General features: G+C 44.1%; 1 protein-coding gene across 1 annotated transcript; it reads left to right on the top strand.

Moving 5' to 3' along the window:
* The first annotated feature begins 2,984 nt into the window (after positions 1 to 2,984).
* Positions 2,985 to 11,789, top strand: fam151a (family with sequence similarity 151 member A). Its single transcript, XM_074689584.1, has 13 exons — positions 2,985 to 3,055; positions 3,792 to 3,982; positions 7,557 to 7,697; positions 7,846 to 7,995; positions 8,077 to 8,239; positions 8,361 to 8,418; positions 8,535 to 8,624; positions 8,696 to 8,772; positions 8,873 to 9,009; positions 9,859 to 10,029; positions 10,387 to 10,493; positions 10,855 to 11,034; positions 11,508 to 11,789. Exons 1-13 carry the CDS (start codon positions 2,985 to 2,987, stop codon positions 11,787 to 11,789), a joined length of 1,818 nt encoding a protein of 605 aa, XP_074545685.1.
* The last annotated feature ends 974 nt before the right edge of the window (positions 11,790 to 12,763 follow it).

The following is a 12,763-nucleotide window of genomic DNA, read 5'->3' as shown; positions in this document are numbered from 1 at the left end:
CAAAAAAAATCTCCACGCCACGCCACTGAGTGGAGGAGGTGCTGGATGTTGGGGATGTTGGAGCTGGAGGTGCAGCTGTAAACAAAGCACATTCATACTCTTACACCACTGCATTGTCTTGTGTGTACAGTAATGTTACTGCACATAAACAAAACAAATACAATTTATTAAATTTGACTAAATCCTACATGTAATAGCAAGGTGTAAGTGTAAACTTATCAACTACACTGAGACCACAAATAATTGGCTGGAGTTCCTTACATGCTTCAGAGAGTGGTGTAGAAGTCCCTTCTCTGGAGTTAGGGGCTTTAAGAATTTGCTGAGTGTGTCTGTACAGACACAGGTACAGTTATTAGCCTAGCAAAAGCATGTATAGCTGCACAGGACAAGCAATTTAAATCGTTTTTTTAATTGATAGCTGTAGCCACATTATCACTGATGGTGCAGCCTGTTACTCATTTTGAGACTCAAGGCAAATTAGGCAAGCATGATGACAAGGGGTTGGGTTTGTAACTGTGCAATGCAGGTGTATGGTAGTAACCTAGTTTTTAGTAATAAAACTACTAAGCCCAAAAGTGAGGGTTGAGCATTCATCTCAATGTGTATGAATCTATCAATAGCTCATCATAAAATTGCATTATCTAGCTAGCTTTGCCTTTAGCTTTATTATTTAGCCAATGCTAGTGTTAGCGCTAATCAGCCTAAACACAGAGGGCACTAATTTCGTAGACCAGGCGTACGCACAGGCGCACCTGGTAGGCACAGGCGCACCTGCCTTGCGCCGGCCTTCGCCGTGCGCACAGGGCGTGACCGGCGCACTTTGCAAGTTTCCTGCAGTGCAAAGAGAGGCACAGTCCAGGCGCTGATGAGCGCAGAGCTGCGCATCCACGCCTCCCTTCGCGCAAATGGCAGAGAGGGAGGAGAAAAGCTGTGAGTGGGTTTAACACAGCCGAGTGCTGTTTTCACCAATCAAATAAGCGCCTCTCCTCGCCTTTAAATGCTCTGCGGCCGAGGCGCAGCGTCTGATTGGTCTGAGTGATCCACAGCACTGCGGAGAGAGTGCTGGTAGCTGAGACGGTTCAGAGCCGCTGTTCCTGCAGCAGGTCAATGGACAGCGGGGCGCAACGGAGGACGTGAGGTGCGTCACTGTGTGGGCCAGCTCCCGGGACAGATGTAATCTGTTCCTTTGTCTTTATTCGGAGTGAAAAATTAAGAGGCAGTTACACAGCTGGCTTATCCATTCAGAATACTTTTGATCCACCTGCACTCCTGGTTTGTCATCGCCAGGCAGAGCCTTTGGTGATATACTGTATACTCTCCCAGTGTCTCCACCTCATCCTCCTTACAATAATGTACTCCATCTTTTTAGATCACGTTAAAAATAAAGACTAAAACAGAGAAATATGGGAAATCACGGGTAAATCCTGAGTGACATACATTTATTTCGTCTCTTTTTTCTTTGTCTTTTCTCTCCCTCTTTTCTTTGAATTAAATGAAATGAGAGAAGCCAGATATATACTCAGTATCAGATGTTAAGGCTGTTTATTGTTTAATTGTAAGATGTGCATCAAACTTCCAGCTGCCGTCAGGTTAACTTTCCATTATGACAAGCGGCTTTAATCTGACATCAGATGTGACGGGACAGTTAATATAGATATAAATGTATATGCTGATTCAGACAGTTGTATTAAATAGTGATTGCTGTGATTGTTTACTGCATTAAAATATGTCTGACACTCTGGAAACCTGCATCTTAGGCTTTGATGACATGTGCGCACATGTGCGCCTGTCACCAAATTATAGCTGTGTGGGGTGCGCTCCGCCTTGCGCCGAGGATAGAGCAGGTTGGAGCTGGCGAGCTTTCAGTGCACTTTTTTGGCACGAAATTGTCACTGCGCCAACATGAATCTGCTGACACCTCCCCCTGGTGTGCCGTCAACTCCCCCTGGCGCGCCGTCACACCCATCTCTGCGCAGACTGTCTACCAAATTGTCAAATTGGCAGCGCACGGCGGTGCACCGCACGAAGTTAGCACTGCGCAGGCTGCGCCAGGCTTGCGCCCCCTGCGCTGCGCCACGAAATTAGAGCCCAGAAACGCAAAACAGCGCTTTGTTGACATAGCTTTCCTTTCCTCCTCCTCTTTTCTCCGTTTTCTGCCCTGCGCACCTGAGGGCTTACTTTTCATTTTTAAAGAATGCTACCTGTCTGCCTGATATGATATGCACGGCAGTGGAGCCAACCATGTAGTTGTGTTTACATTACATCGACGCGCACGTCTTGGTTGGGCTGTGGTTGCCAGTTGTGCAGAGACATATCCCCCTCCCTGAAGCAATCAGCCAGGCCAGATGAAATATTGTAAATAAAAAGTGTATTTATTCTTGCTTATTTGTTCATTGTGTAGAAAAGGAGGGGGGCACCTGGACGCCCACATTTTTTTTTTTTTTTTTTTTTTTTTTTGTGAGGGCCACTAGCGGCACCCTAAGCACACATGGCGCCCCAGGCAGGAAACTGCTTCGCCTGTAGGACAGACCGGCCCTGTCTCCACTCTACACACAGGATAAAAAGCTCAGCTCAGGCTTTGAGCTGTCACTGGAGCTGAAATCATCATGAGCATCAAAGGAACTGAAGAAATCACTGCAGACTGGACTGACAGGGATGATGAAGAAACTCAAAGAGAGAGTCACACAGTCCAGAACAAGTCTGCAGAGCTGCAGAGGTAGGACACTTTTTGATTTTGGTTTAATCAAGTATTTCTGTCAATCTGGGCCCCCCACTCTCATGTGTTTTTCACAAAACATGACAGAACAAACTGACCAAACATGGACCCAACAGATTTTTGGACACTTTTTTCTAAAATAGGTTATTTTCAATTTTAAGAGAGGCATCTTTGGCTTTGAAAGGCCAGTACAGTGGGTCTCCTTTGAAAGAGACCAGGCTAGCAGTTTTTCCAGAGACCTGAGGAGGCTGCCAATAGAGATGAAGCCATGAAGGACACCAATATCACCTTCTACCAAGGCTGCCCAGCACCACCACCAAGCTGCTTCGCCATTGCAGGGTACCAACCATCTCCTGTTCTATGTTCAGGGGCCTCTTTGGTGCTTTTCACAAAACCTGACAGTTTCAATGATATCCATTTTTTATGTGGGTTTGGTGTTTGCTGGTCCCTCTTACTATGCAATCCACCTCTAATCTCTGTTTCCCCAACATCTGATGAAAATCCACCGATCAAACCTCAGGCCACAGCAATGTGGCAGCAGACCTCTTCAGAAGGTTGTTTTCACAGAGTTTATTGAAGGGGATAATTATGAGTTTAGATCAAAGTAAACGTGAAAAACCAACAAATACATTCTGATTTGTTTTTTCCTCAAAGGATTCTCAGACTAAAGATGCATCACATACTCAGGGATGCCTCTATTCAGAGAAAATACTGTATCAGGCAAAGGCTGGAAGAGTAGAGTGGAAACACGGGAGTACATGTGCATCTTATCAGCAAGGTGACTGTGATCTTTGCACTTTAGATAGGGATCATATAACCCCTCATCAGCCTCCTGGGCTCTGCGTGGTGTACTGCAGCTCTCCACAGAAAGGTTGTTTCTAAATCGAGAGGACACCTGAGAAACCAGACAAGACAATGGCTGAAAGAAAGGACCTCCAAAGACAAGACAGGACTGATCCAATCACAGAGGGAGAGCAGAGCAGGTCAGTTACAGACACAGAGATTTACTAACAGAGAAGGGATTTGATAAATCTTATAAATTCGACTGTGGATGTGCTCTCTCATGTTCTTCCAGAGGAAAAAAACAACCTAACAGCCAAAGTTTGGACACAGAACAAAAGACACAGCAAGACTTTTATCTCGGCTGTCTGACCAAGAAACACCTGATAATGATATCCTTTGTTGTTGGACTGGTTTTCCTTCTGATCGTCATTACTGTCACCGCCGTGGTCCTCACCAAGAAGTCAGGTATGTTCTCAGATATCTGTAATAAACGAGGATCACTGTCTCTGTCCTGTTTGAGAAAGAGGAGGAGAAATCAGCAGTTTTTCCTCCTGCTGGAGGAAACACTGATCGTTCCTTCAGCCCTTAAATAACCGCAACACCCAGAGATGAGTCTGATCAGTGCATCTGGAGTTCATCTGCTGCACAAGCTGATGACGTAATGTTCACCAGATTTCTGTCAGACAGTGGCAGCACAACAATCCTGTCATCCATAACTTAGAGGAGGATCAACCTGACCTGAGCCCGAGCTCAGCAAAACCAAGTCAACACAACTCAAACTTATGTAACCGAGGGCCAGGTTAAATAATCATTTCATTTAACTAATAAAAAAAACAACGTCTTTAAACCATCCCAAAAGTAAAATTCCAAAGATAATTTGGAGGAACAGCAAATTGGCAGCAAGAAAATCAGAGACAGAGACAAAAAAAACTGATGTTCAAATAATTTGCTTTATTTTAAAAAAAGAAATATGAAGAATGGGCAATAAATAATTTTGAGCAGTAGAAAAATATTTATTTGAATCTCTTGTTTTAAAACTAGAAAGAATGTAAAATGACAAGGCTACCTTATTAAATCCAAACACAATCATTAAAGAGAATATTGTAGACAAAGGGTTAAGTTTCTTTCGATATGATCGCTTGTGACTAAAAAAAAGGGGTGCAGAGGACTTACCATTCCCACGTGCCCAAAAGCCCTGCATTCACTCAAACACAGCAACTAAGGAAAAAGAAAAATGTGCTCAGTGAGAAAATGAAACAAAGTGTCAACAACCACTCACACACAATTAATGGGGGTAGTGAGGTGCAGGTGGTGAGGCTTACACCCGCGGACAGCCTCAAGACGGTCAGACCACGAACCACTCGATCTGCAATACTCAAACAAAAAGACAACAAGGTTAAAAGATGGTTTAACAAAGAAAAAAAGAAAATAATCAGACCAACTGATAACTTTAAAAAAAACCAAAGCGAGCAATAGAGCAAACCAAAACCTAACTACAACTAAAGCTTAGAAAGTAACACTCAAACAAACTAAGAAAAACAAAGCCCAAACAAAGCAAAACCTAAACAAAGCAGCAGTGGCAGTCAGCCTATAAAGATATCCAATAAAAAAAGGTTTAAACACTGCTCACTACAACATTTTAAAATCAACACAAAACATGATTGGGGTACCTTAAAAGACAGCAACAAGTATGAGTCAGCTCCAGCTACTCAGGACCAGGATCTATAATAACAAAGACAAATGTAAGGTGATATTGCAACAACAAGAAGTCACCACATGCATCAAAGCATGCACTTACCCCACGTCTGTCACCAAGAACACTAGATGCCCAGAAAAAAACAGTTCACAAAGCCAGAGTGAGTCCCAACCAAGGCCCTGTTCTACGAAGCAAGATTACTGCCTAGCGACGTAGCTTTGAGGATAGGTTTCGGATTCCCTGTTCTACGACACTGGATCACTCCTCAGCGAGGCAAGTCTCCGTGGCAACGTACGCTGAACGGCTAACCTGCTCCGGGGCAGGTTAGGTTCCAGATTGAACTCGCGGACTATAAAAACCCCGCCCACTGACCAATGAGCCCTCACGAAAAAATGGCTTGTCCGTTCTTAGAGGATCCCGTGGACATCGGAGCCCGACCCACTCTCCTTTTCTGATGACCACCTTTATGAAAGGTACCGGTTTTCTAGGGAGGGGTTGGTAGTACATGACACTTTCTACTGGTAGTTAAAGGGAATGAAGAACTCTCATTGCCGTAATAAGATCTTCAATGCCAACACTTCTGTTCCATGACAATTTTATATTGCCCGTATTAAAATTGTGACAGGAATTCATGTAGGGCTCATGTGGGCTACATATCACACAAAAAATGTAAACACGACAGGAATGAACAAATGAATAAATTCATGTAAGAACTAAATTAGATATGTTGCATGTTACAGTAAAAGTGCATGGTGAACAGTGCTATTTCAGGATGATAATGGCACAAAATATTTTATTTGCACTACAACACTACACTTACGCATTTAGACTGTCACCAATTTTCTGCCAGCACTCCTTCTGTGCTTCAGCAGCAGCGACGGTGCTGCATTTAACATTATTACATGGTTCAGCTCGTCATACTTCCTCATGATCACCTCTTGCTCCTCCTGTGTGAAGTATGTGCTCCTTCTCTCTCTGGCCTGCTCTGACCCTCCAGACTGCTCCATATTCGCGATTGGTCAGATGCAGCGGGCTCCGCCTTATATGTGTGCACGCGCTCATTGCCTAGCTGGATCTACTTATGAGGTTGATAACCAGCGTCGTAAAACCGTGTAGCGAGACCGCCGGCTACCGCGCTCAGTTCAGCGAGGTAGCTCCAAAGCTATCTCGCTAGACTGAACTTGCTTCGTAGAACAGGGCCCAAGATCTGCAGCCTGCTGTGTATCAGCACAGGGCTGCTTATATTGGGAAACACCTGTGCCTAATTAAGTAGAAGGGAGGCACCATCACCGGCTGCATGATAACAAAACCTATGGAAGCCCAGAGGGGACCAAAAGGCTGCCGGTTACTTTCAGCTAGCGAGTGTCGATCATTGAGAAAGATACATCAGCATCTAAATATGAAAGCTGTTGTTACAGGAAGAGAGTCCAACTGTTTCAAACTCCCTGAACAATGACAGAAAAAGATGTGACCATTACTTCACAGACTGTCCCCAAACACATCAAAAAAAAAAAAAAAAAAAAAAAAAAAAAAAAATATATATATATATATATATATATATATATATATATATATATATATATATATATATATATATATATAAATTTTGAGGAATTTCCAAAGGTGTCACTTTTAGTATATATCAAACAGGAGGGAAACACAAGGAGATCTGGACCAACACAGAGAGTAACACAGTGAACAGAAAACAAGGGAAACACAAGAATAGCTGAGATTCATACCGAAAACACAAGACAAAAAACAAAGAATAACCACAAAGAAACACCTGAAGACCGAAACAGAAGAAACGTAAACCCTGACATCAACAAAAGGCAAAGTCAAGACAGAATCATCACATTTAATCATTTGTAGGAGCCAACAATTGAACCAAAGGTCTTCTGATTATTGTCTGATCTTTCTTCTTCAGTCACTGCTGCTCAGAGGCCCTGTTCACAAGTAGTCAGGTATTTTCAAAAACACACATCCCCCCATTCCTTTTTAAAAAACACTTATGTCCGCATGCACTGGGAAAACCCCCCGATAAGTGCGGCTTGAACTATGCCAACCCATATGTGTCAGTGTTTTTTTCGGGCCCAAAAGCTGTGCCAGCCTATCAGAGTGAGCCCCATCATTCAGCTGTGATGTTTGAAAACCAAAACCTCTGTTTTTCTTTGTATAAATGAAACTTTGAAACCATAGTTTTTTAAGTGACATAAAACTGCGGTTTGGTGTGGATGAGGGGCCTAAATGTATAAAAAACATTTCACAGAGTTTCACTGTGACCCAGATACCCGGTTACACGTGGACATGGCTTGAACAACGTTACACTTCCACAGGTGTGTAAAGTTGTGTTTTCCCACTCAGATCCTCTTCCCTTGTTTAACACTGGTGGAGACATGCTGGACTTTCTGGTTCAGTCAGGTGACATCAGCCAACACGACGGGCTCCTGGCGACCTGGTTTCACAGGGCCAACAGCAAGGAGGAAATGAACAAAGCTCTTGCAAGTAAACTCCCTGACACATCCTCTCAGACGTCCTTGTAAAAGTCCTTGTGGTTCTGATGGTGTTGTTGGTCTCTGGATCTCCACTGACCCACGTAATGCCAGTGGACTTTAAGATCTGCTCAAGGGGAAAAACTTTTCTTCGCCCTCAGGTGACTCCATGATCCTGGAGGCAGACGTCACCCTGGAGGGTTACGGGACGCCCAATGAGAAGCCAGTCCCTATCATGGCTCATCCTCCTGACGTCTACAGTGATAACACTCTGGACCAGTGGTTGGATGCTGTCCTGGCCTCCAGAAAAGGTATGCTTTAAAAGAGAATTAGGATTTGTCTTTGTCTCCTTCTCTGAACAGTCAGTACATGGTGTCTGTTACTCACCGCAGGCATAAAACTAGATTTTAAGTCCCTGGCATCTGTGGGTCAATCCCTGGACCTGCTCAGCTCAAAGAACCGTAGCAGGGGAATAAACAGGCCTGTGTGGCTCAATGCTGACATCCTCCGAGGTCCCAATGTGCCAGGATTCATGCCTCAAGTCAATGGAAGCAGGTAAAACCAGAGGGAATAAACTATTTCCATAAACACATCCCAGGAATCAGCAGTTCTTCAATATGAAGCCAAACGTCCACTTTGCCTGGTATTGTGCAGTAAGTCCATTTTCTTTTTTAAGGTTTCTGGAGCTAATACAGCAAAAGTTTCCAGACGTGACGCTGTCCCCTGGATGGATGGTAAAACACACTACAACATTATTTGTGGTGGTGTCAGTCAGCTGACCAGAGGGTCGTTCGCTGCACATTTACCGTTCTGTTCCAGTCAGAAAGATGAGTTTGCTCCTGTTCTCCAGGTGGCCTATGCTCCCCCACTGTTCACTAACACCTACACCAGGCCCATGATTGAAGACATGTACGGTATGATCAAAGATGTCCCCCAACAGGTGAGAAGAGAGAAGACAGGGGTAAAATCCCAAACTGTTCTTCAGGACACTGAGTAAAGTATTCTTTTTAGGTCACGTTTCCAGTCCATGCCCTGTTGGTCAAGAGTGGCTGGCAGCACATCAGCTGGCTCCTCAGTCAGTCACCACGGTAACCAACACATCTCTGGAGAAACTGAAGTGGGATTCATTAAATTTCATGACCATTTTGTGATGCTCTGACCGTTGAACTGTTCCCATTTGTTTTCTAGGTTCAGCCTGACTCTGTGGCAGGGCTCGATCCACCCAAACATCAGTGACCTGCTGTTTGTGAGGGACAACACCCACCCTGCCAGAGTTTACTACGACATTTATGAACCAACGCTGTCTGAATTCAAACAGGCTGCAAGTAAGGACGGAGCGGTTTGACATCAAACCAACAATGAGCACAGTTACATCAGAGGGGTCAGTCAGGTGGTCAGTCAGGTGGTCAGCCAGGTGGTCACAAACGCGTCACCCAGCTGTGGTGATTAGAATCAGACATACTTTATTTACCCAAGAGAGGAATTCAGTTATCACAGGTACCTTTTATACAGGGGAGAAGAAACAGATGGAAAATAAAATCTGCAGTCAGACTAGAGCAGAGCTGAGAACATTAAGAGCTTGGTCACACGGGCCATCGGTACCTCGCCCAAACATGCTTCAATCCTGAAGTCAAGTTTGTTTGACCAGTGTAACCCCAAGTGTGCCCTGCACAAGATTCCCTTCTGCTCTCTGGCTCGCTTTAACTCACACTTTGTGGAAGCAGCTTTTGATTTTCTGACAGCACTCAGTCTTTTTGGGTCCATCAGTGTCGCACATCTTGACTTGTGTGAATGTTTCCTTATCTGTCTGAGTTGTTTGGTTTGAACCAGATCATCTTGTAGAGTCGGGACGTGGACTAACTTCAATTCTGGTCCATGAGGGCAGGTTGTCCGATGGACCTCAGACCTTCCTCTATGTTTCATATTCGTTTTTTCTGTACCGTACGCTGTAAGATCCCATGTTCACTGGCCAGTTCAATAGTTTAATTATCTTAAAGCTTTGAGTAATTTGTTGATGTAGAAAAAAGTGTTCCCCACCCAAAGGGAATATCACCTGTGATTATAAGTTTGTGAAAACAGAATAATTTTATCATTGAATAAACCAAATTAACCCGTCCATCCTGTCATTACAGTCAGAGTAATAACCCTCTCTGCCGTTCAAACCCTGTCTACAGGACAGCAGGGCCGTGGGAGGAGATTCTATCCTGGAGGAGACCTGATGGACTTTCTTAACCCAACTCACAACCCAGACCAGGACTATTCATCAGCAGTCCCATGGCCCAGCAGCCTGGAGGTCCAATGGTTTGCAGTCTGTGATCGCTCCTCTTTGTTAGCTCAGCTTTCAGGTACAGTTGGCAAATGGACTGAATATGAAAAACAAACCTGATAAAATCCAGATCCCATGACAGTTTATCAGAGCCACCATGAAAGAAATTAGAAATGGTACAGTTTCAAGGGAAAAACGTCACATTTCTGAGTTGATAAAGTCGTAAAATGTGAGAAATCAAACTTTTCAAGGTTTTGAAATCGTACATTTTTCAGAGGGAGAAAAAAATTCAGATTTTAAAGACTTAAATCGATGATTTTGTTAACAAGCTGCTCATTTAAGATGTGTTAAAACCCTTAAACAAAGTAGTACTGTTCATTATGAATGACATTAATATGTCCGCCCACGTGTGTCTCTAATGTGGGTGTGAGTCCAGATGCTGTTGGTGGGATGCTGGTGGTTGGTGTGGCGTCTTACAGAGACCAACCTGGGGTCCCTCTGGTGGTGTGTCCTGGGAAAAAGTCAGACAAGTTCACACTGCAGGTATTTGGACAAACAACAGGTTGTTGGAGGATTTTATCTGTTCACTCACACAGCATGTGGGATGACGCGGAGACTGAAGAACATGGTGCAGGAAAAGGGCTGAGCGCTTCAAAAAAGACAATTCTGATTCAAGAATAAGAGGAAGGAAACCAAAAAGTTTACAAACCCTGTTCCTGAAAATATTCAGTGTAATGAGGAAGGCTTCAGGGTCCTTTCTGTAGACCCATCACTCAGTGTGGGATCAGACCAGTCCTCAGGGAATGATTCAGAAAGGGGGTCATCTGAGTCTCTCAGCTCAAACTGTGTTTGAATCTACATGTTCAGGGATAACCAGGCATTTGCTGCGTGGATGTGTTTGCAGGATATACTGCAGCTGCTTGGGCAGAGAGCTGGCACTCCCTGGGGTGTTTACCTGAAGATTCAGACTCAGCAGCTCTTGGAAGCTTCTCTGAAACTACTGTCTTCAGCCTACAACAGGGAGGAGCTCTACAGGCCTGTTTGGATCAGCGTGGAGGACTTAGGGAGCCCTGCTGACACCATGGTACATAGCTCTTTAACTGCTCACAGCCCCTTCTGCTCAGAGTCCATGTTCCCTGAGCGTCACGCTGAATCTCTGGTGTTTTTTTCTTATGTGGTAGTGGTGGCACAATCTTTTAGATTCATACAGCCGGCCTTCGTGCGTTAAGATCAGATCACAGTGATGTCAGTGGTCAGACGTGTCATTTCAGGATGAATCCAGTGTCTTTAAGACTTTCATTTCAAACACTTTTATCTGAAGTGTTTGTTTTCTTTGTGAAAAAAAAGTTTTGTTAGAATGATGACTGTTTATTATTTAGAAACTTTGCCCATATCTGATGATGTTGGCTCTCCATCATGTTTTCCTCGGGAGCGCAGATACAAACAGACAAGTCAGAATCACAGGAAGTTTGAAAGGAAGGAAGGTTTCATGAAAGGGGATCATTTGTGTAATTGTGGATCTCCTCTGCTTCACATGTTCTTCCTTTCCTTTCTCAGGAGTTTGCATCAACAGTAGAGACGTTGTTCCCGTACATCACGCTCGTCATCCAGGAGCCAAACTGGCGACCTCTGACCCCAGAGACGATGACAGGCCTGTCTCAGAGAGTGGCTCTACGTCTGAATGCTGGGTCTGTGGTGGAGCTGACGGACGGATACGACCTGATAGTTGAAGAACAAGCAGGGGAAAGGTCTGGAGAGGTTTCAAACTTTAAAGGACTACTGAGTCAGAATGAAGGGAGAGGAAACACACACCTCTACACAATGCCTGGTCAGCTTTAACCAAGGATTTATATGTTCACCCCAAAACTTACGCATTAAAAAATAAGATATAGTCTTCTCTTTTTCATTTTCTGTAAAAAAGACACAGCTCTGGTGAAAACAGGACGCTGCTTCAACATATAATTTATCAGGGTTTATGTTTGAGAAGACTTTCTATCAACCTGAAACTTCCCAGTGAAATATTCTTGATCCAGGTCCTGATTGAAAACAAACTATCAAAGAAAGTAAGAAGGCTACTCAAGATAAAATAAATGTGGTCATTTTTTCTTGAAAACCATAAAACAACATGCAAAAATGTAATTGGTGTGGTCTCTTCAGTTTTTCTGGAGCTGTGTCACATCAAAATAACTTTACAAAAGCTTCCAAAACGCTGTTTAATGCTAGCTGAAGAGCTGTGAGGTGTTGCTGACTGAATAATCATTCATCATGTGTCTGAGCTGTGATGTCCTGTAAGGAAACCATATGAGTGGTGCTGCTCCAGACCTGAGTTTGAACACATTTAGACAGGCACAGAGTCGGCCTGCCGTCACCTAAAGAGTGTGTGTGGGATTAAAGGACTGATGAGTCAGCGGGACCTGGGAAAACTGGTCCATGCTTTTACCACCAGTAGGCTGGACGACTGTGACAGTGTCTTCACAGGTCTCCCTAAAAATCAGTCAGACAGCTGCAGCTGGTTCAGAGCGCTGCTGCTCCAGTCCTCACTGAGACCAAGAAAGTGGATCACATCAGTCCAGTTCTGGGGTCTTTACACTGACCCCCTGTGTGTCAGAGGATAGGCTTAAATACTCCTGATTGTTCACCAAGCAATGGCTGGATTAGAGCCAAAAGACATCTGAGTTTCTAATCCAGTATGAACCATCCAGACCACTCAGGTCATCTGGATCAGGAGGAGCAGCGTTCAGCTTCGATGCTCCAAATATCTGGAACAAACTGCCAGAAAATATCAGAAACACTCAGCGCTTCAAATCCAGGTT

This window comes from Halichoeres trimaculatus, unplaced genomic scaffold (genome assembly GCF_033239565.1).
Source record: "Halichoeres trimaculatus isolate MK-OKI-2021-1 unplaced genomic scaffold, fHalTri1.1 fHalTri1_scaffold_15, whole genome shotgun sequence".
NCBI lineage: Eukaryota > Metazoa > Chordata > Actinopteri > Labriformes > Labridae > Halichoeres > Halichoeres trimaculatus.
Note: the sequence above shows the minus strand (reverse complement) of the source record. Positions and strands in the feature narration are given on the sequence as shown.

What these genes read in the sequence shown, in the direction of transcription:
- fam151a (XM_074689584.1), top strand. Translation starts at nt 2,985, where the DNA reads ATGAAGGACACCAATATCACCTTCTACCAAGGCTGCCCAGCACCACCA. An exon ending in AGCTGCTTCGCCATTGCAGG is followed by an intron (nt 3,056 to 3,791) that starts GTACCAACCATC and finishes ATGTTCTTCCAG; the next exon opens with AGGAAAAAAACAACCTAACA. An exon ending in CAGACAAGTTCACACTGCAG is followed by an intron (nt 10,494 to 10,854) that starts GTATTTGGACAA and finishes ATGTGTTTGCAG; the next exon opens with GATATACTGCAGCTGCTTGG.